The sequence below is a fragment of the Ambystoma mexicanum genome, chromosome 13 (genome assembly GCF_040938575.1).
Source record: "Ambystoma mexicanum isolate Mex_15411 chromosome 13, UKY_AmexF1_1, whole genome shotgun sequence".
NCBI lineage: Eukaryota > Metazoa > Chordata > Amphibia > Caudata > Ambystomatidae > Ambystoma > Ambystoma mexicanum.
In genome coordinates this window covers 832925853-832952810 of record NC_090938.1, presented here as the reverse complement: position 1 = coordinate 832952810, position 26958 = coordinate 832925853, and the positions used below count along the sequence as shown (strand labels likewise).

The window sequence follows — 26958 nt, the reverse complement described above, 5'->3', positions numbered from 1 at the left end:
AGCGAACCAGGGTTGGCGGGCCCACATGGGAGCCACCACTATCATTGTGACTGGTTCCTGGTGCATTATCTTGTTGAGTTGGGGAGAGGAGGGAAAACAAATTTCCCTGACCATGTTATCCAGAGTCAGTTCCCCATTGAGCGTTCTTCAGAGTTGCGAACAAGTCGATCTCTGGGAAGCCCCGTTGGAGACGATGTCTTTGTGTAATCGCCATTTGTACTATTCTGGTAGTGGGAAATCTCTGCTGAGTACGTCTACCAGAAGATTGAGTTCCCCTGGAACATGTTGAGACAACAGAAACATGTTGTGTCTGAGAGCCCACTTCCAAATATTCTGGGACAGTTTGGACAGCCCTGGAGAGCGAGTTTCCCCTGGTTTGTTCAGATAGTACATGGCCCTGGTGCGGTCTGTGAGGATCAGGACCATCTTTCCTTGCAGTTGTGTCTAAAAGGCTTTCAGTGCTTTGAATAATGCTAATAGTTCCAACAGATTTATGTGGTTGGCTGCTATGTCTGACGACCAAACTCCATGCGCTGTCTGCTGAAGCAGGTGAGCTCCCCACCCTGTGAGAGATGCGTCTGTAGTTGGAGTGGCCTCCACTGCGGGGGTGTTGAAGGATTTCCCTTTCAAGAGGTTTTCCTAGACCACCACCGCAGCAAGAGAACAAGGGCTGGCGAGACAACCACTAGATCGTCCCATTGTCCACTGGCCTGACACCACTGGCTGTTGAGCCACTCCTGAATTGGACGCAAGCGTGCGTGAGGAACCAAATAAATGCATGACCCCATTGTAACGCTCACCTGATTCCCACAGAGGCGCTGATCCCGGCTGGGCTGCTATCGTTTCTTCAATTGATAAGCGTAGAGCTCGGACGACTCTCAGGACTGGGCTTCCTCTTATCGAATGTCTGACTTGCAGGGTAAGTTTTCTGCAGGTGGAAGAAAAAGGGTTAATCACCGTTTGATGGGATTCCTTCTCCCACCAATTGCCAGTTTCTCCCACAGCCTAGCTTTCTACTTGTCTCGTCGAGCTCTCACCTTAGGCGTATAAATGCTGAGCTCTCCATCCTGCGTCTGGTGCAGGGGTGCGTGGATTCCAGTTACGTCACTGGATGAGTTCAGTGTTGAGGCTCAAGTCTTTTGCGGCCTTAGTTGTGGCACTGGTGCTGGGATGCCGAAGAGCGATGCCGCCGTTACTGCACGAGCGGATGCCTGTAAGTATACTGTAGTCTTTAGGCTTTAAAAGATGGGCACCTCAATAATGTCCCTTTTCCTTTGTTTCAGGCCTCGGGATGCTGTGGGCGTAGTTTTCCGTTGCCGCTGCACGTGCCGATGCACGTAAGCATAATGTTCGTTGGCCGCTTTTAATGGCACCTCTAAATAATGTCCTTTTTCTAGTTTTCAGGTGCCGGGATGCTGCGGGCTTTATATCCGTTGCCACTGCACGTGCCGATGCACGTAAGTATAATGATCGTTGGCCGCTTTTAATGGCACCTCTAATAATGTCCTTTTTCTAGTTTTCAGGTGCCGGGATGCTGCGGTTGATGCGGCCGCTTCTGCGCATGCAAAAACTGGTAAGTTAAGATGAATGCGACTGCCTTCACCCGAACCCCTTTTTAATTATGTCATTTGCCTTTCAGGTGCAGAGAAGCTGCCGAAGAGAAGGGCGCGGTTAGCTCCGTTGCAATCACGGATGGATCAGGTAAGCGGGCGCGGCTGCGAGCGAGTTGCACTTTTCTAACCTTATGTTTATTCTTTGCAGGTTTTGCCGGTGACTGGATTCGGGGATCTGGTAAGTATTGTTCTGTGTCTTTCTTCATCCACAGGTTGCTGCGCGGAAGCTGAAGATGACTCTGGACCTGGAATGCAGGAGCCGACTCGGTGAGCGTCCTGCTGCTGCTGCAAAATAACGCGAAGCACATGTTTTCCATCGGGCGTGGTTTAAATAGCAGAGAAGTGCATCCAGTGTGTGTTCTTCCACCGGTTACACCCAGATAAGAAAAGAGTTCCTGAATGGAGGGAATAGTTCCTCCCAGCCCTGATGGCTGGGGACTTCAACCAGACTGGATTGTTCTGGGTAAATATGCAGCATGGTCTGCCTCAGGTAAGTCCACCCAAGCATTATTACACTGTTTATCAATATGAGCCCGGTGCCTATGGCGCCGGGACTGAAACCCTTCATGAGCCTGGCGCCAAAGGCACCAGGACACGGTCCAAAGGGCCCCTGTAGGGGTCTGCTGGGTCCGGAGTAGTGGAAGACGTGTCTGCTTCCGAGGGCACTGGGCCAGTCCTGGCCCCTCGGGAGTAGCGCCCATGATACCCATCATGCCTAACAGTCGCATAGCTTTGCGTACCGTCACCTCTCGACTGGCTACATAATGAGGGATTTGAAACGGCATGTTTTGGACCCTCTCAGAGGGGAAGACGAGGCCGTCCTTGGTTCGAATTACAGCACCTAGGAACTGTTTGCCTTGACTGGGGTCTAGGCTGGATTTCTTCTCGTTGATGGAGAATCCTAGACTGAATAAAAGATCCATAGTCTTTTGGGTATTTGACAGACAGGTTTCGTAGGAATCCCCGATTATGAGCCAGACGTCGGGGTAAGGATAAACTGGGATGGATTGCCTGTGCAGGTGTGCTACTGCCAATGGCAGTACCTTTGTAAATACCCTTGGTGCAGAGGCTATGCCGAAGGGTAGTACTTTGAACTGATAATGCTTGTCTTGAATCATGACTCAGGTATTTTCTGTGTGCCGGCAAAATTGAAATATGAAAGTATGCATCTTTCATGTCCAATGTTGTCATGTAATCCCCCTGTGTGAGCAGGGGAATTACTTCTTGCAGAGTGACCATACAGAACTTTTGGGGTTTCACAAATTTGTTCGCTGGGTGCAGATCTAGTGCAAGGCGCATGGTGAGATCCTTTTTGGGTACAAGGAAGTACACTGAATAAATACCCTTGTTTACCTGTATAAGAGGTAGGACCTATATGGCACCCTTTTCCTGCAAGGTCTCGACTTCTTGTAGCAAGATGCGCAGATGTTCTGGCGTCAGGCGTCTTGCTCGTGGCGGTCTGAACAGTGGGGTCCGGCATAATTCTATACAGTACCCATGGGCGACGGTCTTTAGCACCCACTGGTCTGTAATTATACCCTCCCATGCTCGAAGAAATTATGTTAGCCGGCCCCTGACCGGAGATGCATGGGAGAGGACCCGGAACTGCAGGTCATTTCTGGCCTGAGGCTGGGGAGCCTCGAGGGGTAGAATTTCGTCCCCTTCCTTTACCACGACATTGCCCCCTTGTTGGGTATGGGGTGTTGTAGCTGCTAGTTCCTTGGGGAGAGGACCAGTTATTCCCCGAGCTGTATTGATTTTGAGGGAATCATTGCCCACGAAAGGAACGTCTATTACCGCTCCCCCTTCTTTGTGAAGGTCTCTGGGTGATCTGATCCAGAGTCTTAAGGGTGTCATGCTCCTTTTTTGCAGTTTTGAGGGCTTCATCCACTGCTTTTCCAAATAAATTAGTCTCCTACACTAGTTTATTTATAAGTGAAGCTTGTGTCTCAGGCTTGAACCCAGTGTTTCTTAGCCATATGTGCCTTTTCAGGAGGGTACCTTGAGCCAAAGACCTTCCAGCCGTAACTGCTGCATCCAAAGTATTTTTAAGCATACTTTGGTTAACTTGCCTGCTGTCTGTCACTGTCGAGAGCAGACGGGCTCGCAGTGGCTCAGGGACTTCGAAGGCCTTCCTCTAGCTTCGCCCATTGTGCATCAGCATAGCTGGCTAACAACGTTGTAATGTTGGCGATGCAAGTGGAGTAAGCTGCCGCTGCAGTGATACTTTTCACCAAAGCGTAAAGTCTCTCCACAGGAGATAGGGGAACCCCTGCTCTTTTCCTGGTAGTTGTAACAACCAATGCATCTGGAATAGAATGACCCCTAATGTAAAGGGGATCAGAGGGGGGGTCGGAAAAGCTTCTCTACCCTTGGATTCACTGCTCTAGTAAGTGCAGGTGTTAATAAAGAGGGGGCCAATCTCTTCTTAATTGAATTTAGTAGAGGAATAGCTTGGCTGGCAGGTGTTTTTTCTTTCAAAATGTCCTCCACAAAATCAGCCTCTGGATCAGCTTCCTGCGTAGCAATGTTGAAGTGTTCTGCTGCTTTCCTCAATATGGCGTTGAAAGCCATTTGATCGTCAACCGGGGAGGCCTGCATAGTGGGAGTGGTTGGAGGGGAGTCCAAGCACAAGGCATCAGGTTACGGAGTTGGAGTAGGTGACTGCCAAGGGCGAGGATCAATGGTAGTCCGGGTCTACTCCCCAACCCTCAGTGGGGTCTAAATGGACCTCATCAGAGTCGACAAAGGGATCATCATTTTGAGCCTCCTCCTCGGAGGTCATAAATGTATTCCTCTTCTTCCTCATCTTAGCCACATGGAGAGGGAGAGTTTCCTCCCTAGACCTTTTGGGTGTGGACTTCTCAGAGAGATCTATAAACCTCTCTAGTCTGTGCATACTTCCTTCAAATTTTTCTCTGGTCCAAACAGAAGAACCAGAGCGGTCCAGGGGCGGAAAGGGCTCATCAAGTGGATCCTCTGTCTGCAAACGTCGAGATTTTTTCTTAAATGCTGAAGAAATCCCTTCCAGAGCTTCCGAAAAGTCTTTTCGGGGTTCCGACGGTTGTCGTGTGTCCTTTCGTTTGTCTGTGGGCCTCTCCGTAGGTCCCGGCAAATTCTTCAGCCTATCCTTGGATTTCGACGAATCCTTGTGCTTGTCCTTTGGTTTCAATGAATTCTTGGACCGTTGCTTGTAAAATACGCCAAAATGATCCTGGCAATGCTTTTGGAAATCACTTAAGCATCTGGAAGTTCTGAAGAACGGGCATCTGGTTGCGCGGCTACTTTCGGCAGAACCGGGGCCTTTTCAGCCATGAACGCCGCCTTCCGATGCGTCTCGATGGAATGGTGGATATTGAGGTCAGCGCCCTTCAATTTAGTAGGCCCAGTCGCAAGGCGCACCAGCGGTTGCGGGGAGGGCTGCCGAGCCTGACGGTCTGCGGCCCATTGGTGCTATGGACCACTTCGACTGTTTCGTCGAAGACGTCCCTGGGGTTGTGTCTTTAGTGTGGGGAACATGTGCATCTATGTCGCCAGGGTGTACATTCGCCATAGCCGGACCTTAGTCTTGCCTAGCGGGGCAGGTGACAGACGACGCTGAGCGAGAGTGCTCAGCCAAGAGGTCAATCTCCTCTGAATCAGAGGTTTGTTCGTCACTCAGCCCCTCGTCACAATCGGCGGTTGTGGCAGCGGGAGAACCAGACTTGGCCTGCGATATTCCGTAGGCCGCCCACCGCTTAACACAGTGCTCCTTCAAAGTTTTCGGGAGCAGGAGCTTGCAAGCCGCCCGAACCGACTTGTCGTGATTGAGGGGTAAACACTGGTTACACTTAGTGTTTATCCTTCCAAAGGAATTTGGCCCTGCAAACAGGACAAAACCTAAATGGTGTCCTCTCCATAGCTGAGGAAATAAATTGTGACGAATAGACCCAGGGAACAAAGAGAGGCAAGGGAAAGGTATTCTCAGAAAGCGAAATGTCCACCCCAAGCCCACTCTCCCTACTGTGTAGGCCGGCCAGAAGGCCCAGCGTCCGGCGAAGATCCGTGGACAGTCTTCGGCAGAGATCTGGAAAAGCCATTGATGGAAGGGACGGTAGGGTAATATCTATAACTTTAAGAAATATATGACCGACGGTCGAAGAGAACAAAAGCAATTTCTCTGGACGAGCTCTGCATAAGGCGACCAGTATGCTGGGCGGAAAAAAACAATCTGAGGGACCTCGACGCGTGAGGGGTTTTGGGTACGCTACACATCACATTAGGGATAGTGTAACAGGCACGCCCATGTCGACGTCCCCTTTCAATTCTCGAAAGACAAGATGCAATACTCAGCGGTGAGCACTGGATGTCGGACTATATGCACAGCATGTGAATCCAAGCAGATTAACAAGCATCAGAATGGACATTTATGTATTTGATCCTTCCAGTCTGGGCTTGACAGTCGCTACACTGCATGATGGGATACCAGTGAAGGTGGGCACCTTTAAAGTGACAGCTGCATTATTCACATTTCCCACCTTAAAATGCTCCCCATCTGCTTCATCATCTATTAGTAACAATGCAGCACACAATGTTTTGGAAGATGAAAGCAGTCTAAATGCCCGTTTAAGAAGGTATTATCATTGCACAAATATTTAATTTAAAGATCAGGTAGTTCGCTGTGGATCTAAATTATGTTATAACTATAGGTACATTGGCATACATATTTGTGAAATTTAACAGAAATTTAAAATGTAATATTTAATGAAAAAGTGTTCCAAGATCCGGCACACAGGTGAAGCTACCCAACAGTTTATGAATGTTAATTACGATCCGATGATGGGGAACAAAGACGTCATGACATGCGCGTGAATGGTAGCCATAAGGTCATCGCACTATGACCATAATACAAAGCTAGTCTTGTAAACAGTAATATGTATCCACTTTTGGTTTTTTGTTTTTGGGGCCTAAAGGTAGGCTTCCCATCACATTTCAAGAAATTAAAGCAATTTGTGATACAATGAGCATGAATGGGTGAAGAAACTTTTTTGTAAAGAGTAGATTTCCAAGTACCCGCCTTTAAAGGATAGTTCCGGGACTTTTTTTTTATTGTTCCTATGGTTCGGCCATGTGTTTTTAAGCATAAATCGGTAGATCGTAGAAAACTTTCCTATGGACCTTACCCGACTTTTCGTCCATTAACGCACTCGAAAACATCCGCCATTTTATGATAATCCTATCATTTCCCCCCATCGCCCTGGCTCACCTGCTTTTGCGGCACTAAATCAAATCCCCCGCCCCTGAGCCTGACATCAGCAGACGCGTACCGCCCATTTCCCGTTTCGTGTCAACAATCGCTGCGCCTCAGCTAATGAAGTGTCGCCATGGAAATGGCAGGACGCCTCTTTCCTCAATAAGTATAAACAGACCGTTTCACAACACACAGCAGCAGATTTTCGAATCCATTCCTCTCTCTGTGTTACTTTGAGTATTCTGTGACTCGTTTCTGTGCTCTGGTCAGCTACCTTCGTTGATTGTAGCCCGTGTGAACAGATACCAGTACCACCGCTATAAATTATTTTACTTTCTTTACCACATAATGGCTACAATAATGCCGTATATGTACGAGCCCGAGTACACTGAGGAAGAACTACTGGAAAGGCAAGCACGCGAAAACGATGGGGATTCGGACGGCAGTTGGGAGGACCAGTCAACGGATGAAGAGCCTGGACCATGTCGCATGGACGGCGTCTCCACCTGGTGCACGTGCAATCGGTGCGAGCTAATGCCAACTGAGGAGGAGAACTGCTGCTGCCGAGAAAACTCGGGATGCCTGGCCTACATTTCGGAAGGCGAGCCAAGTCCGCAATGCATCACTGAGCTGCCAGAGTTCAGGGAAGCCTGCCTCTCACGGACCGTGTTGAGGATGATGATGGTGCTTATGCACAAACTTCGCGGCACTGTTCGTCCGCGTAATCCGAGTAACGAGTAAGTATACTCTGGTTGTGATGTCAGTGATGCCACTACTATGTCATGGTCGTCTCCCACATATAAAATTACATCTACATATCATTCGAATGCATGTAAATTGGTTCCATAGTGTGCATTTTCTAGATAGAATTTTTTTCAAAGCAGAATGACATTTTTTACCTGAATCGACAGTGATAAGAAAGTTTTGTCATTTTAATACAGTTTGCATCTTTCATTTTCACAGGTGGTACAGGCTGGTGGCCTATCGTTGCTTCACTTGGTGGCTTCACGGGAGGCTCGGACACCGCGTTCGGAGAGTAATACCTGCCTGTGCGGTACTTGCCATTAGACAACATTTCCCCAGCGACAGTGGACAATACCGCGGATTTTCCCTGGATGTGCTGCAACCGCAAATTTACAATGTGTAATGTTTATTATTTATGTTCAATTGAAATTAAGATCCAAAATAAAACCCAATATATATTTTAACAATGGTTGTTTTGATTTGTTCAAGCGTTGGCAATAAAAGGAAGGCCGTTGTATTTTATTGATACAAAACATGGTTATAGGTAAATATGGTTGATCATAATAAATCATCCTTTTGGGCACCGGGTACAGAGATGACCACCTCTGGCCCGTGCCGCCTTGCCACCACAGGCCAGCCTGCTGCTGACTAACTGCCTAGGCATCCAGGGTCTCCAGGGTGAACTGCACCCATATATTCTCCTGGGAGGGTGAGGTATTTATAAACTCACCCCCCTGCCTTCCATGTACTAGATCCTGCAGCCAGCCTCTTACATGCAGTTAGATGGCCTCTCCTTGGTGAGGCCCTGCGGCAAACGAGTCTTGTCTGCACGACCACCGCCCCAATCCACCCCCCGCCCTATCAAAGGCAGTTCACACCGGGGTACTTGTGCTGGCAACTGGAGCAGTCAGGGAGCGATAAAGGCCAAGAGGTGCCAAAGACCATGTACACTTCAAAGTGGTCTATAGAGCATGGGTTGTTGTTCCCATGTCTACCTCCAGACCCCGTGTCTCCTGCCAAGCATCCCCCCTCACGCTGGACGGCCCCCTGCAATCCACATAAATGTGTCTCCATTCACGAGTCTTCCTGTGTCTTGTCTGCACGACCACCGCCCCAATCCACCCCCCGCCCTATCAAAGGCAGTTTGCACCGGGGTACTTGTGCTGGCAACTGGAGCAGTCAGGGAGCGATAAAGGCCAAGAGGTGCCAAAGACCATGTACACTTCAAAGTGGTCTATAGAGCACGGGTTGTTGTTCCCATGTCTACCTCCAGACCCCGTGTCTCCTGCCAAGCATCCCCCCTCACGCTGGACGGCCCCCTGCAATCCACATAATGCCACGACATATACACGTCATTCATTCACAAACACACCCCTGTTTCGAATTCTTTATAACCCACTTCATATTTCTAATGAGCACTTCTTTGCGCTTTGCTAGCCAACCCGTGAAGGTGCTGGTTATCTGCTCTTTGTCTCTGCGAACTTCTGTGACCACTTCGAGGAAACTCGTCAGTTTGCAACCTGTGAACTGCTCCCTGTTCTACGACAAGAAACTACTCTGATCCCTGCATCTAACGGTTTGTTCGTCAAGGTAAGGCCATGTACCATAATCATTTTGTGTCCAATTTCTTTTCGTTCAAGACAGTACATGCAAGGAACTAGTCACATGTTCTGAGTTTACATTGGTATTCATAGAGAATTGTTGATCTTTACTTTTCAGAACTTTCCACAATGCCTGCCTGTTCCATTGGCGGTTGCCCTTCGAAGACCCATAATAAATCTGAAGGTACTATAATGCATGTTTTCCCTAAGACAATAGATCAGATAAGAGAATGGGTCCGATATTGCGGATATCCACCGTCTGAGCATGAAAGTAGAGTCCTAGAGGTCTTTGCGGACAAGAGGGGTGATCGATACCGCATCTGCAGCAGGCACTTTACCTCTGACATGTACTCCACATCATTGCTAATAAAGAAGAACACACCGCGAGTGAGGCGAAAATTGCTCTCAACCGCTATTCCCACTCTATTCGTCCACATCCCTACACTGGTGAGTCAAGTTTACGTATTTATCTCTTGGCCTTGCGGTAGTGTGTAGCATTAGCTAACAATAATTTCCCATTTATGTATCCACTCAATATGAAGGCGGAAGATTCTCCATCCGTGTCGTTATTGCAGTCATCAGCCACTTCAAGCGCCTATCGGGTAATCTTACTTGGCTATTCTGCCACTGACTTGTTTTAGGCATGTAAATCAATAGTTTTAATTTATCGTGTAATTATGTTACCTAATGGTACACCCTTGTACTCGTCCTCTAGTCTTTGTTTTCAGTTATAATTATTGTTATCCAAAATAATGCAAGTACTGTCTTTCAGGGAGATGCTGAGGAGTCCAACGTATTGACGACTACCGTTGATGTCACTCAGATGCTCGAGGTACGTTTCAGGACAGTTCCGTCGCCCTTCTATGTGTCTTCTTTTTTCAATTTTGTGTTCATTACTAATGAAAGTCCTATGTTTCAGGGAGTCGATGGAGCATTAGTCCAAGAAGAAGGGGGAGCATGCAGTTACGGGTCGGCGCAACAGCTTGCAGAAGTGTGCACCGCAGTTACATCGTCCCTTGATGTTCTTATGCATTTCGAGGTATGGATACTGACAGTTCGATCAAGCAAAATCATATGACGTGATTACATCCGCTATACTTCCTTCTTTATTAACGCAAGTACTATGTTTCAGGGAGATGACGGAGCTTCTTCTACAAGAACATCACCCCTAGTAGTTGATGCAGATCTCTGGGTGGTGACACTTCCAACGATCAAGCAAATCGAATCATATTTACATATCCATTATTTATTTTAGACAACTGATCATTTGTGCAGGTCTATTTAGATGAGCCGCTCACGCCTGCACAAAGTTTCTGTTCTTTTTATCAAAATAGAAAACCATACTAATGCAATTACTGTGTTTCAGGGAGTTACTGAAGCATCATCTTCAATAATATCATCAATGGAAGTCTATGAGGAGCCCGAGGTATGGATCTTGACAGTTCCATCTAACTAGATCAACAATGCGTGAATAATTGTCGTTTGAATGTTCTACACAAAGGGTTCATTCGTGTTTTGCTATTGAGATGTACGTGGGTATTGGTCCCCAAGTACATTTTGTGTTTTCGATATTATTATACATACTAATGAAAGTTCTATGTTTCAGGGAGTCGATGGAGCGTTAGTGCGTGATGGATGTGCTTATCATGAAAATGTAGTCGTTGCAGCGCAAGAGGAAGTGGAGACATGCACACACGAGTCGGAGAAACAGCGTCCTGATGTTGAAGTTCGAGGCAAGAAAGTTTCAAAGAAAAGAAAGCAAAAGAAGGTTAGTGTCCTGGTCACTATATTATGTTGTTTTTCACTGTTAATAGTTCAATACTGTAAGTTGTGTTTAAACTGAACATCCCTTTTCCAATCTGTCCTCTAGTTGCGAGTGGTTGTACGAACTAGATCTACACAGACAGTGAAGCGAACGAGAGATGTTGCTTGTCAAACCTTTTGGCAGGGACTTGAGACTGGAGATGCATCGTGCCAATGGGAAGAATATGAAGTGATTGACAACGGAGCTATACCACCACCAGCCATTGATAGTGAATGTCCTCCTGGTAGTTCGGATGCAGTTGGAGATAAATTCACAGAATCCACACCCGCAAAAACTAAGACCGCGAGAAAGTTGAAGAAATTGTCCTATTCACCCATTGCCGGAGAAGGAACAGATGTTGCAATGGAAGAGAATGAAGTGGACTACAATGAAACACCTTCAATATCACTGAACATAGCGGAAGACGAAATCAGAGATTCTACCTTTCATGTGAGTGACATGTCCTCAACGTTACAGGCCGAACCAGCTGGGATGCAGAGTGACAGTATAAGGAAAGAGGCCAAATTCATTGTATTCGATAGTTGTTTGATTGATATTATTATTCGGTTGAAATGTGGGCATTCGGTAGGTGGGGAAGTATGTGGGGAGCCATTGATTAATGTGACTCGTGCAATTCGAGGCACTAACCTTAAAATACATGCCACCTGTACAAAATATCATCCTTTCTCATGGTCTGCACAACCCACGCTGGGACAACTGCCAGCAGGCAATCTACTTTGTGCAGCGGCTGCACTTTTTAGTGGTTCAAGTTTTAAAAAATTAGAGTCTTTCTTTCAGTTTGTGGGAATCTGTTTCATTGCGAAAACTCAGTTCTACAAATACCAAACCGATTATCTATTTCCAGCCATTAGCAAAGCTTGGAGAATGGAAAAAATGTCTATTGATAGTACATTCGCGGGCAAACGGTTCAGGCTAGCCGGTGATGGACAGTGCGACAGCCCAGGATTTTCAGCCAAGTACTGCACCTACCACTTTCAGGACATGGAAAGTAAGAAAATTGTGAGTTCGGTGGTCGTGCAGGTGTCACAAAGTACATCCTCAGTGGCCATGGAGAAAGTTGGCTTTGTAGCATCATTGCAAGAACTACAATCGCGGGGAATGGTGATCGACCTGATAGCCACGGACAGACACGTTTCAATTGCCAAGACAATGAGAGAAGAGTACAAAAATATAAATCACCAATTGGACGTTTGGCATCTTGCAAAAACAATCAATAAAAAATTGTCGGCTGCAGGTAAAAAAAAAAGATATGCAAGGTATTTCACAGTGGTCCAAGTCAATCAGCAACCATCTTTGGTGGAGCTCAAAAACATGTGGAGGGTCGTTGGAAATTCTACTGGAAAAATGGCGGTCAGTAATGCTACACTGTACAAACGTGCACAGCTGGAAGACGAACCAACATTTCCACAATTGTGAACATGGCCATTTGTCCACAGAGGAGGCACGGAAGAAGAAGTGGTTGATTCCTTCATCACCCACTCACAAAGCCATTGAAAAGATTGTATTTGATAAAACTATAACAAAAGCTTTGAGGGGACTCACGGAATTCTGCCACACAGGAGATTTGGAGGTGTTCCACAATATGTGCCTAAAGTACAGGCCAAAACGATTGCATTTTGGCATGGAGGGCATGATAAATCGGACTCTTTTAGCGGTCTTGGCACATAACCATAATGTCGGCCGTCAACAAAGTAGGACGACCGGAACTTTAGGGACGCTTCGCTACAATAAGGCCTTCACTAAAAGAAGTAAACAATGGGTGATCAAACCAGTGTTTGAGGATATGCAATATGAGTTTATTGAGAGACTTATTGTTGACGTCCTAGATAGGCACATAAATGGAGTTGTGAACGAACCTGTGCAGGTGACAACTGCATTGCCACCCAACATTGCCTCTGTTCCATGTCCACCTAAAGAAAAGCTCATTGAGAAATACACATCACGGTTTAAATGATTGTAATTTGATTGTCTGTTCTCTCGAGTCTCCTCATGTCGCAGGCCCATTGAATATGTTTATCTATCCAACCTTGTTCATTTGCGCATTAAATTAAACCAAACAGTATTATAAATGATTTTTCCAAAAATATAGAATGTCTCCGTATTTATGGTTCTGTGGGGCAGCAAAGCACGCAGACAAAATGCAAAGATGGAGTGTAAATTTCAAGTCCTGTAAGACGGCCTTACACTGAATGTAGCTAACTAGGAATGTGTGTTCGTTCAAAGTGAAGGTCAGCTGCTTTGATTTTTTCTCGGGTGCCAGAATGGCCCACGACTCAGTATAAGGTTCTATTGTTATTTGACCTTGACAGGCCGGGACCACGTAAGAAACGATAATGAATATAATTTCAGAAACGAAAGCCATTTCATGTTCGTTCATTAGAAGAAATAAAACGTCGGCATAGAAGGAGTGGTATTTTGGGGCTGCCCTACGCACAGACACAATGGAAAATGCAAATATAATGTAAGTAACTCTTTAGATGAGTTTATACCGCAATTTAATTACTATACAGTAGCTTTAAAGACGGGTTAAGTTGTACTTGTTCATTCTATGTGGCATATTGTTTTGTACCGCGCACTATCTTGGGGAGAACCGTCTCCTTTTACGGAAGCACCTCCAAACCTTCCTCTTTGCTTCTGCTTTCTCTCTCCCTCTCCCCTGCTACAACTTGTCCACTGTCTGCGACCTCGGTCCTGGGCCCTTCCACTCTCCACCTGCACTCCCTGTCAACCCCTGCACTGGGGGACTGTCTCAGTATCCTACAGCCCCCCCTTGATGTATAAAACCCAGTTGCACTGTCCTAGCTATTAAATAATTTCCAGACCTAATATATAAAATGAATAATTTTAATAAAGATCTGATGGTGAGACTAATTTCCTTTTTTTATGTTTTTCAAATAGATACATCGTCCATTATTGTCTGTGTCACGAGTACCAGACACCGGCGGATGGGTTTTTCAACCGCCAGTTGCTTCTCCGCGTGAACAACGTTAGCACCCTGACCATTTTGTGGGACGATCGCCAAGTACAAGTATGCCCTTACGCGGTACTAACGGCTAGATGCAACATACAGACCGTTGTGGTGGCCTAGTGCCTCGTTGTTGGAACAGCCATGCGATTATCAGTGCGACCGAAGAGCTTATTTTATCGTAAACCAACACCCTGTCTACTGCACACGAACATCGCTTGCCTCAAGACGAAATATTTTGGATTGAGAGCAAATAAAAATTCATTGATCTAAGACCCTGTGTACAGCAAAGGAACATCGTGTGCCTCGAAACGAACTTTTCGGAACGTGAGCAAATAAAAATGCTAATCGCTGAATATTCTCAAAACATTTGATGTCAAATAAATGTACTTTACCAAATTTACAATCTTGCGGTTTAATTTAAAAGTACAGTTTCATATTCCCAATTGTGGCGCGCTGTGTTGTGTGAGCTCATCTGTGTTGATTTCCTGGTTCTGTGTGGAGTCGCGTAGAAGACGCCTGGGCGCGTTTGCCTACGCAGCTCAGTCACGTCACGGATAGAGGCGGGGAATATGAATGTTTTGATCAAGTCTGTTTCAGGGGCGGGGGATTTGATTTAGTGCCGCAAAAGCAGGTGAGCCAGGGCGATGCGGCAAGTGAGAGGATTATCATAAAATGGCGGATGTTTTCGAGTGCGTTAATGGACGAAAAGTCGGGTAAGGTCCATAGGAAAGTTTTCTACGATCTACCGATTTATGCTTAAAAACACATGGCCGAACCATAGGAACAATAAAAAAAAAGTCCCGGAACTATCCTTTAAGCAGTCTGATCTGAGAACTACTGCTTGACAGCACTCAGTGACTTAGGTGGACATTTTGCGCTTCGGACATGTGGTGACAACCGCCACTACTGTATCCTTGGTCCTAGAGCCCATGGCTAGAATACAGGTTCCACATGAACATCGCTTCACGGTATTGCTGTAGAGCTGTTGACCACTTGCCAAGAGATAGCGATTTCCCACTCCAATCCTGCAGCGGGCAGGCTCAGCTGTTATCCTCCGATAGGAATCTGCTCAGATGCACACATTACCTCAAGTGTAAGCCCAGCACCTTTAGCAGCGGAAGCTCAAGCTTCCAGCCCAAGCACGAAAAGGATCAGCAAATGGCTTTGGAAGCAAGCATGCATGGGTTCTTGATGCAATCCAGGGATATCGCTTGGAGGGATCTAGGGCGCAGGGGCTTGAAAACAGCCTTCAATTTCTGTACACAGAGAAGCACAAGACTACTTACCATGTCGATCTTGGAAGAAGCCCTCGAACACCACAAAGTTGTTAACCTGCAGAAAAACAGAACAGGCAATGAGCACATCAGTGAGATACATCTTATTAGAGCCAAACCTTCCTACAGCTCTGGGGGGCACATTATCACAGGCATACAGGGGGTCCAGGATGAGCTACCCTCGCCCTCACAGGCAGGAACCACAGAGGGAATTCAGGGCCCAACCACATAACACCTTCTGGGCATGTTTCAAATGAATCCCTGTGAATCTAACATGGCTTGGAGAATTGGGTTAATTAATTTGCTTCCCTTGCATGGTTGTGCAAGTCCATTCGCCATTGCTCAAGTGCCACTTAATATTCGTGGGCTTCTACGAGATGCCTTTGTATGAGTCATGATGAAAAATGGTTCTTTCAGCATTAGCCCCGAAGTAGCAAAAGTAGTTCATTGTTAACTGGTGCTGGTGAGATGTTGCAATGCTATTTTTTTTTAAAGGAAAAGGCTTCATTTCCTACACTGGGTGTTTGGGTCTGGCTAGCAGGAGCTTCAGAGGCTTTTGTCTTTGGGTCCCCATTCTCTGGCTGTCCCGGGGCTCCAAGAGGGCCTCTGGGCAGGTCTGGTAAGCTTTCCTGTGTCTGTCTCCTGCCTGACAGCGGGGACCTATGTCACATATAGTAGAGTGATTACTTCCAAACCTACGTGGTCAAAAAATCTAGACAACAAAATGAGTGTCTGTTCTAATAAAGGTCATTGATAGGACAGGAGGGGTAGCTCAAAATATCCCACATGGGGCCAGGAAGCTCTTCGTAAATTTGAATTCCGCTGCGTGTCAGACTCAGGCTTTCATCCTTTCTGCGTCGATAAAACTGAGCAGCATTAAGTGGGGATAACAACAATTGAAATCAGAAGGAATCCAGCAGGCTACTTAATAACACAGTATTATTATTATTATTTGTATCTTTATTATCACCATAGGTCTGAAAGCATCTCGCCACACTATCATCATCTCGTTTCTAAACGATTAAGAGCAAGTAATCTTGACAGATGTGCAGGTTTGTGTGCTCTGCCACTTCACTATTGCAACTCCCTAAACATGGGCATGTACAACCTCTGCCCGATAGCCATGCATGGTGTGCAAATGTCGGCAAAGCTCTCTGCTAGTATATGATGCTGGGGTCACATCTCCATCGTTAGATCAGATGCCTGGCCTCCCAAAGATATGCCGACCTCCAGTGAAGTATCTGTATCCCAAGAGCGGGCACTGAGGCAGGCACCTGCAAGATATGCCGACCTCCAGTGAAGTATCTGTAACCCTAGAGCGGGCACTGAGGCAGGCACCTGCAAGATATGCCGAACTCCAGAGAAGTATCTGTATCCCAAGAGCGGGCATTGAGGCAGGCACCTGCAAGATATGCCGAACTCCAGCGAAGTATCTGTATCCCAAGAGCGGGCACTGAGGCAGGCACCTGCAAGATATGCCGAACTCCAGTGAAGTATCTGTATACCAAGAGCGGTCACTGAGGCAGGGACCTGCAAGATATGCCGAACTCCAGTGAAGTATCTGTAACCCTAGAGTGGGCACTGAGGCAGGCACCTGCAAGATATGCCGAACTCCAGTGAAGTATCTGTAACCCAAGAGCGGGCACTGAGGCAGGCACCTGCAAGATATGCCGCACTCCAGTGAAGTATCTGTAACCCTAGAGCGGGCACTGAGGCAGGCACCTGCAAGATATGCCGAACTCTAGTGAAGTATCTGTAACCCTAGAGCGGGCACTGAGGCAGGCACCTGCAAGATATGCCGAACTCCAGTGAAGTATCTGTAACCCTAGAGCGGACACTGAGGCAGGCACCTGCAAGATATACCAACCTTCAGTGTAGTATCTGTAACCCTAGAGCGGGCACTGAGGCAGGCACCTGCAAGATATGACAAACTCCAGTGAAGTATCTGTAACCCTAGAGCGGGCACTGAGGCAGGCACCTGCAAGATATGCCGAACCCCAGTGAAGTATCTGTAACCCTAGAGCGGGCACTGAGGCAGGCACCTGCAAGATATGCCAACCTCCAGTGAAGTATCTGTAACCCTAGAGCGGGCACTGAGGCTGGCACCTGCAAGATATGCCAAACTCCAGTGAAGTATCTGTAACCCTAGAGCGGGCACTGAGGCAGGCACTTGCAAGATATGCCGAACTCCAGTGAAGTATCTGTAACCCTAGAGCGGGCATTGAGGCAAGCACCTGCAAGATATGCCGAACTCCAGTGAAGTATCTGTAACCCTAGAGCGGGCATTGAGGCAGGCACCTGCAAGATATGCCAACCTCCAGTGAAGTATCTGTAACCCTAGAGCGGGCACTGAGGCAGGCACCTGCAAGATATGGCAAACTCCAGTGAAGTATCTGTAACCCTAGAGCGGGCATTGAGGCAGGCACCTGCAAGATATGCCAACCTCCAGTGAAGTATCTGTAACCCTAGAGCGGGCACTGAAGCTGGCAACTGCAAGATATGCCAAACTCCAGTGAAGTATCTGTAAGCCTAGAGCGGGCACTGAGGCTGGCACCTGCAAGATATGCCAACCTCCAGTGAAGTATCTGTATCCCAAGAGCGGGCACTGAGGCAGGCACCTGCAAGATATGCTGAACTCCAGTGAAGTATCTGTAACCCTAGAGCGGGCACTGAGGCAGGCACCTACAAGATATGGCAAACTCCAGTGACGCATCTGTAACCCTAGAGCGGGCATTGAGGCAGGCACCTGCAAGATATGCCAACCTCCAGTGAAGTATCTGTAACCCTAGAGCAGGCACTGAGGCTGACACCTGCAAGATATGCCAACCTCCAGTGAAGTATCTGTATCCCAAGAGCGGGCACTGAGGCAGGCACCTGCAAGATATGCTGAACTCCAGTGAAGTATCTGTAACCCTAGAGCGGGCACTGAGGCAGGCACCTGCAAGATATGCCGAACTCCAGTGAAGTATCTGTAACCCTAGAGCGGGCATTGAGGCAGGCACCTGCAAGATATGCCAACCTCCAGTGAAGTATCTGTAACCCTAGAGCAGGCACTGAGGCAGGCACCTGCATACACCACCCATTCCGCTGGGTGGTAGACTGGAGCATGTAATGATTCACACTCACCTACGGAATTATTTGGTCAGCAAGCCCTTTTTAGCTCTCCTTTCTCTAATTTCATAGTCCCCTAAACTCTTTGCTGGCTTCTTGGATTCTAGACTTATTTGCTAACAGTCAGATATTTGGGGTGCTGATCTGCTCAGCTTGTGTGTATACTTGAGCACCCCATTTTCTTGTTGGGTGAGTTTTCGCACCCAGAAAGTGTGTTGGGTGGTTGGCTGGCGACAGCTTTGCATTTAACTTTTGGCTAAGCTACTCTGTAGTCTTCTAACCGCGTTGGTAGTCACTTTGCGCCCTAAACGTTGGCTTACTATCTTCATTATTTCCTTGTGATCAGTCCAATGTCTAAATGATTGTACTTCTTAATTGCATTTTTACACAAACAATGCCAAAATAAATTTTACACTAGCTGACTAGCACAGCATTTGAAAGTCCTAAGCCTGTCCATTTTCTAGATCGCCCTTTAGGCCATTTGGAATACAGCTTTCCAGAGCTCACAAAGGGATCGCTGTATGAAAAGGATCTAGATCACGGTCTTTCAGACCCCTCAACCCACATGTGTGTGTATACCCAGGAAGCAGACCTTGTGTGTAGGTGTGTGTGAGGGGCGAGGGGTATGTGTGCGAGACTAGGGAGTGCTGGGGCCCTTGTACAGATTTGTACCTTGAAACTTGCTGCAAGATGCTACAGAGATGAGATGTCCCTGAAGATCATTGAGGCTAGCTGGGCTGGCGACTCCTGATCTGCCTGCAGTGGATACTCAGCCTCTCCTTGTGCTGGAATTCTGCTTTGGGCTCTCCCACCTCTCCCGTCCGCCAGGTACCATTGTAACCATCATGCCTGCAGCCTTCCAGCTCTGCTTAAGCTCCTTGGTCCCATGATACTCACCAGACCTCACATGGGAATTGCTTCTTCCTGAGTGTTGTGTATTGCTGATCCCAGCTACCTGCTTCTTCACAGGATATCCTGGCTCAGACCTCTGCAGCTACTGCTCAGTATGGGCCCATCCTGTCTTCAGTCCCACAGCCCTTGGTCTGCACTGGTTTTGCCTGTGATCCAAATCCATGGATCTATACGGTGCTTCCTCGTCACTGCTGCTACTGTTGTATCCTCCGCTTCTTGGCTCACCTTAAGGAGAGTCAATACAACGTAGGTGGTATTGTATTCCTTGCCAGCTGTCCCCTGTGATTCTGCTCGCTGACCCTGAAACAGGAACTAGCACTTGAAACAAAACTAAATCTCACGAACCATCCAGACACCAAAACTGAGCTTTGCACTCACGACTCCTTGACTTCCTCAACGGCATACAATGGTATAGGTCACTTTCTCTGGGTCAACCAACTTCGGTTCAATTGCTGGCCTCGTCCTTTTGGGGCTTCCCTGACAGTGCTGCTTAAAGCCCCCTCTTACTGCGTTACTTACTGCAACAGGGCTCTTGCTATATCTCTGTAACCCTTACGATGGACGATTTCCTCCTCTGCTGTTCCTATGAATTGCTGATCATCCATACCAGACTTTTCACTTTAACTCCCAACTAACTACAGACTGTCCCATCAAGCGCTATAGCCAAAACTTTAAACTAACTAATAATACATTGTCCCTTATCTGGTCAAATGTACCCCATACCTGTTTAGATAGAGGTTTACCGTTTTTAGGAATATTGGATGCATTTTTGAACTTCACATTATTTTTAAAGCACTTGTTAGTTTTTGTGAACTTTTCTATACTTTTAAGACACCTGGGATAGCTCACCCATTTTACTCGCCTGTAAAATTGTGCGTTATCGTCCTTTAAAGTCTTGTATCTCTCTTAGACAGAGCCTACATTTCACAGTACCTAAATTAAGGATCTCGTAATGCTTGACTTTGAAATAAGGAGTATATTTCTCAGTAAATATACAGCATGGACCTTACTTTGTGTGCTTATGTGTGAAAAATGGCATCTTGTGCGAGGATGTAAGCGTCTGTCACAAGCGTGGCATGTTTATTGGCAAAGACATTTATTAATAACAAACCCAGTGGCGATTGGATGAAATCCAAACTAACCCTACCTCTAAAAGGGGTCTCCCTGCCTCAGCCTAAGTAGCTAATGAAACTAAATTACAAACACATTCTAGCCCATCCTTCACAAGCTCAACTCAACCTAAGGTGAAAAAGGGAAATGTCTTTCTGACTGCCGACCTGCAGCCTTGTGGTTCCAAACGAAAGTTCCAAAAAGGTGTATAAAAATTCCACAAGACTCAAGGGGTTGATTTCCTTTCGACTTTATCCAATATTGTCTCTGTGTCTTTAATGGTCAGTATAAATCTTTATCTTGACTTGGCAGGCCTGCCTCCCATGGCCTGGACACCTTTTCCAAGTCTGCTTAAGTGTCCCAGAACCCTGGTGGGCGGACCCGACTCTCAGGTACTGCGACGATAAAGGATAGCCTGGTTTCCTCTCCCAAGCTGTGCTGAAGGTCCTGGACCCTTTTCTCAGTACCTCCTCCTTGGACCACTCTTCTGCCAAGTAAGGTACTAAACGTTCTCCCGATTTCCCCTCTTCATCTTCACTTACACCCACAGCCTTGGTTTACTCTACTGCCAAGGTTTCAGAGCGTCACTTGTACATGTAAGCTTCTTATTTTTCTCGATCACTGTTTGGGGTGCGTTTCCCCAGCCTGGGTCGCAGACTGCCTTCACTTGGTTATTCACAATGTTCTCTTCATCTTTTCTCTCTTCGTTCCACAGCCTTGGTTTACGCCAGTGCCAAGGTCTGCGAGTATCATCTGTATATGCAATGGTTATATTCCCCTTTATTACTGGTCGGGGTACGCTTTCCTCACATGGGTCCCAGGCCCCCTTCACTAGGTCACTCTGCCCCAGTGATTATTCCTTCTGTTCTCCGTTTCAGGGCTCTAGTACTCTCTGGCCGTCGCCTTCCGGTTGTTCGCAGCTCTCTCAGGAGCTTCAGCGGATTCTCTGGTATTGGCTTCAGACCCCCTTCACTAAGTCACTCTGCCCCGTCTCCCAGGATCTTCGGCGGCTTTGCTGGCTTCCAGGGACCTCCCCGCTCTTCTGTGTGTCTCCTCTGCAGTTCAGCACTCCAGTGGCCCAGGTTACGGACAGGCACGTTTCCCCTTCTCCAGTCTGCCTGCTGAGAATGAGTGTCTCCCTCGGACACCTTCCGTCTCTCTGCTTTGCTTTCCTGCGCATACCGGGGCACTCTCCTGGCCCCTGCCGAGCTGACAACGAAGATGCCATCCTTCTCTTGCCTCGCTACCTCTGAATGACAGCTGACAAATAGGATCACTCGAGAGGCTAGAGTGTAAGACTTCATTCTTGTCAGCGTCCTCTTCCTAGTCCCAGGAGTTCTTGCCTGAGAGATTGTTAAAACACATGGGGACACTGGGTAGTGTGGATTTGGCGGGGACATGAGGGAAAGGTATGATATGATATGTTTATATCGCACCCATACACAAGTGTTTCAGGGCACGACAGTGAGAGGGTCAAAGGGATACTGCGTTCTCCCGAGATAGTCGCTACTCTCAACGGGGTCCTCCCTGTCCATGAGATCCTCCCGCTGAGCACCACTCCCAGGGGGGACTATCGACTAGTGGCCTCACCTGCCTGGCCTCATTAAGAGGGGCTCCCCCATCTGAAGCAGTGACTGTGCCTCTAGATTCGTCACACTTGGTACCACACACTCCCTTCCTAAGAGCAAGCACTGATCAATCAGCCATGCAAACCATATTGAGAGGCAAGAGAAACGTGGTGGAAACACCTGCCTAGCACTTCAGGTTGTTTTTTTTAAGCTCTCAGCAGAGGTGACTTGAATAATCTCCCTAGCAGGGGTCGGGGATGGAAAAATGTCATGATTCACGTTTACCAGCAAGGCAGTATACGGACAATCACCTGCCTGGGAGAGGGCACTGGGGGCTACAAGTCACCCACCTGGAGGGGGCAACTGGAGGCTGCAAATCACCCACCTGGAGAGGGGGGGTGTGATCTGGAGGGGGGTGAACTGGAGGATGCAACTAATCACCCTCCTGGAGGGGGGTGACCTGGGGGATGCAACTAATCATCCACCTGGAGGGGGGTGACCTGGCGGATGAAAATCACCCCCCTGGAGGAGGTGAACAGGAGGATGCAACTAATCACCCACCAGGGAGAGGGCAACTGGAGGCTGCAAATCACCCACCTGGAGGAGGTGAACTGGAGGATGCAACTAATCACCCACCTGGAGGAGGTGAACAGGAGGATGCAACTAATCACCCTCCTGGAGGGGGGTGAACAGGAGGATGCAACTAATCACCCACCAGGGAGAGGGCAACTGGAGGCTGCAAATCACCCACCTGGAGGAGGTGAACTGGAGGATGCAACTAATCACCCACCTGGAGGAGGTGAACAGGAGGATGCAACTAATCACCCTCCTGGAGGGGGGTGAACAGGAGGATGCAACTAATCACCCAACAGGGAGAGGGCAACTGGAGCTGCAAATCACCCACCTGGAGGGGGGTGACTTGGAGGATGCAACTAATCACCCCCTGGGGGAGGGAAACTGGAGACTGGCAATCACCCACCTGGGAGAAGGCTAACTCAAATCCCCTACCTGGAGGGGGCTAACTGGATGCTGCAAATAACCTACCTGGTAGGCTCATCAGTGGTGCTGTCGTATGGTACATTGATAGAAAATATTCATTTAAAACGTGAATCCATTAATAACTTAAAATGCCTGAACCCCACCTGAGTGACTGATGCACCCTGGTTTGATTGGGAGTGCAAGACTAAGAAGAGTCTAATGTTTCATTTAAGTAAGCACAGGAGTATTCATCTAGGACTCTTATTTAAGCTAAAGAAGGACTATAAAAAACAATTAATTGTAATTTGTTATTTATAATGCGCTTAATACCCTCAGTGTCATCTTGTTTCCAAGGCAAGCGCATTGCCCCCAAGCAATGCTCCCCGAGGAGGAGGAAACAAACGGGAGCATATTGCAAAGCAGTGGGATCAGATGGACATTACAGTTCAATCGAACAATTTGTAGAGAAGCCCCTCAACGCTCACACCAGACAAAATGCAACCCATTAGGGAAAAAGGGCCAGCACAAGGTTTTATTTCCACAAAAATAAAAGTGCGTCAGCAAAGCACTCTGCCACCACCAATGGGATCGCTTTTCACAGAGATCTCTCAACCCCCTTGTGGCCTTGCAAGGTGAATTCCTTCTGAGATACGAATGCTGGCAACATGAGACAATGAAAGGTCGATGAATCTCTGCAGCTCTGGCCTGTCTCACCGGTGCCCATGCTACGACCTATTCCTGCATACACTTATATCCCGGTGTGTGGCGTGGTCCTGTGGCCCTGGCTGCAGCACAAAGCTAGGCCTCAATTTCAATATGGCTGCCATTATCTAAAATGGTGTTTGATTACCAGTGTACTTTAAAGCTAAATCATGCACTACCCTTTCCACACTATAGCCCCTAGTAACAACCCCCTCCCTGAGCCCCTACTGCAAACTTCCAGGGCTCTGGCTCATGCGAAAGCGTTTGGGGGTCTCGGACGATCATCCCCCCTTCCCAACATTTTGCAGGTAGGTCTGGAAGCTTGGGGCCAGAGGCTTTGCGGATCCAAGAGAAAATAAGGTAGATCAAATTTCATCAGATAATTGGATCTCTCATTTTCAAGGGGTCTTTTTCAATGCTGATCATGTGGCCTTGGAACTAGGGATCTAAGTGCCAAGGTAATCATGTTCAACTTGGAGTAGATCTCTGATTTTTAAAACTCTCCCTTACAGAAAGACTGCTGGCCCCCGCCAGAACGCACGCAGACATCAGTAAGGACGCCTCAAATTGGTGACATCCAATTTTATTCAAGCGTTTTAATGCAATTAGCCATTCTGGAGGTTTGCCATGCTCATGGACACAAGGTATTATGGTCCCCATCTTTAAGAAAGGGACCCTTGATGATCCAGTTGTTATCAACCAATCTCACTACTAGATATACCAGGTGAAGTCTTCGCTAAATGGCTGTTAACTACAGGAGAAGACTGGGTCATTTCCTGGAATTTGCTAAGACCTGCCCAAGTAGGATTCAGAAGAGGGTACTCGGCAATCGACCACTGTCTGCTTCTAAACACATTGATTAATAAATATTGTGAAATTAGAGGTGGAAAGCTATATGCGGGTTTTATTGATTTAGGAAAGGCCTTTGATTCTATTCTGCGACAAGCGATGGGAAAGGTTAGCTGCACTAAAGATACCCAAAAGGGCTCCTGAACCTACCACAACTATGTTAGACGGACAAGTTTGTGTCAGTACGGACCTCATGTTCCAGAAGGCTTTCGGGAGCCTTTCCAACACAAAGGGGTTAAGCAGGGCTGTCCACTAGCCCTGTTATTTATTATATTTCTTTCTGATTTGAACACTGGGACCCAAGGTTAATCCTCCCTCGTTGCATGGCACTCCCTCTGGAGCGCTCCTGTATGCTAATGATACAGTGTTACTCGATTTGTCTGCAGCTGGGGTTCTGTGGAGTGGGTGCGGGGGCGGTGGGTTGCAATGTGACCTTTGTTATGCAAAGGAATATTTTACAGATCACCGTCTGAAAATGAATAGGGCAAAGACCAAGGTTTTGACATTGGGAAAAGGCAGAAACCGATACTCGAGGGCACTTAATGACGAAGAAAATCAAGGTAGTTGAGTCATACTACTACCTTGGTTAACTTTTTACCGAAAGGGGGTATTGGTCAAGACATATAAAAGGTAACAGCCGTAATGGCTACAGCAAGGCTAGGGGGTTTGCTTAGATTCTACCACATGCATGGCGGGCGCTTGCTTGACTAAGAGTTTACAAGGCTAAGCTTCGGACCTTGCTGTTATATGGGAGTAAGATCTGGGGCCATTTTAAATGCTCCCCTTTGGAGTCGATCCAAAATAGAATCTTGGAAAAATTAGGACTCCCCAAAAGCACCCCCAATTGCGGGCTGCACCTGGAATTAGGAATTTCAAGTATTGAGAAACAGGTTTGCTTGCTATTTCTTGAACGTTTCCCTCGGCCATTCGGAAAATCTGACTTCAAGGATGTGGTGGGGAAATTGGAGGGTCCTCTGCATCCAATAAATACTTATGGTATGGGGAAGGGCATACATTATTGGATATTTGAGGAATTCCGTATACGGATCCCTCTCATTACCTCCCTCTGTCTCACTTGAAAACCACTGTGAAACAAAGAGCTCGAAGGAGGGATCAAGAACAGAGTCTGAGGACAGTGGGCACACTCCCCTTGTTCACCCTTTAAGCTAGTTGACACACCACTTCGCTTTGTGGTGGCAAAATAGGTTTAATTAAATCAGCCGAATGTAGGAAATTGGTGCCAATGTCCAGATTAAACTTGCTTCCTTTAAAAGATAGCAGAACGTTGGATAAGTCCGTGATAGACAGGAAATGCCATTGTAAAGCTGGACTGGTTGAGAATGTTACCCAATTTTTTTACTGTTTCGCACCTATTAATGCAGATGTACTCAAGGAACCTTTACACACATTGTTTAAGGATGATAATACCAGGTTTTAATCGGGATGCACTCTTTAATAATGAATTGTAATGATACCTCTTTTGTACAGATTACATGCCTTTGTATCAAAAGCTCTTTTAAGGTGGGCTATTGCTCTGCATAGCATATGTCATCTTTTTAACCTATGTGGTTTGTTGAATTGTGTGTTTGTTTTTGTTGTTTAATTGTGAATGGAGAAATCCAAATACAATAAAAAGAATTGACCCACCTGGAGCGGGGTGGCCTGGCGGATGCAAACAATCAGCCACCTGAGGAGAGCGGAACTGGAGGGAGCAATGATAATCACACACCTGTGGGATGGTGGAATGAAGGTTGTAATGCTTCTGCAGAAAGCAGAGGAACTTCTCAGATGGACGGTCCACAGCCAGCTGTTTCGGGTCCACTTGCTCTTGCTATGGAAATAACAGAGGAGACAAAATCACAAGTTATAACTGAACAGTGAAGAGTGCGCAAGATCCTCATGAGAGACTCATGGAGATAAATGCAAATAGTGAGGCTCCAGGGTGCTGCCAGAGTCACAGTGAGGGACACAGCTGTTTATGCCGAGTCACAGAGAGGCTACTGCATGTTTGAGAGGCTTGTGAGGATTAAGAAAGCGTCATGGTGAGGCTCATGGGCAATTACAGAGAGTCATGTTGAGGCTTGTATGTGTTTATAGGTGGTCATGGCGAGCCTTGACTGTGCTGATATAGGGTCGCGGCTATGTGTATATAGAGGGTCATGGTGAGCCTTGATTGTGCCGATATAGAGTCGCTGTGAGGCTTGTATGTGTAGGCTTGTATGAGGGTCAAGGTAAGCCTTGAGGGTGTTTATAGAGGGTCATGGCGAGCCTTGACAGCACTGATATAGGGTCGCTGCCAGGCCGTTATGTGTATATAGAGGGTCATGGCGAGCCTTGAGGGAGTCTAGATGGGCAGGGTGAGGCTTGCATGTGTTTATAGAGGGTCCTGGCGAGCCTTGAGTGTTCTGATATAGGGTCACTTTGAGGCTTGTATGTGTTTATAGAGAGCCATGGTGAGCCTTGTGTGAGTTTA

General features: G+C 47.2%; 1 protein-coding gene across 5 annotated transcripts in view; it reads right to left on the bottom strand.

Moving 5' to 3' along the window:
* ATAT1 (alpha tubulin acetyltransferase 1) overlaps positions 1-26958 on the bottom strand; it is a 254055-nt gene that overhangs the window by 72164 nt on the left and 154933 nt on the right. For all 5 annotated transcript variants that reach the window (XR_011283234.1, XM_069635327.1, XM_069635326.1 and 2 more), the window contains 2 exons: positions 26215-26316; positions 15268-15313 (listed from right to left, as the gene is read on the bottom strand). Coding sequence is in view for 4 of the 5 variants with exons in the window: in XM_069635327.1 (XP_069491428.1) it covers positions 15268-15313; positions 26215-26316 (148 nt within the window). In the remaining variant the exon portion in view is untranslated. The remainder of the gene's footprint in view (positions 1-15267; positions 15314-26214; positions 26317-26958) is intronic.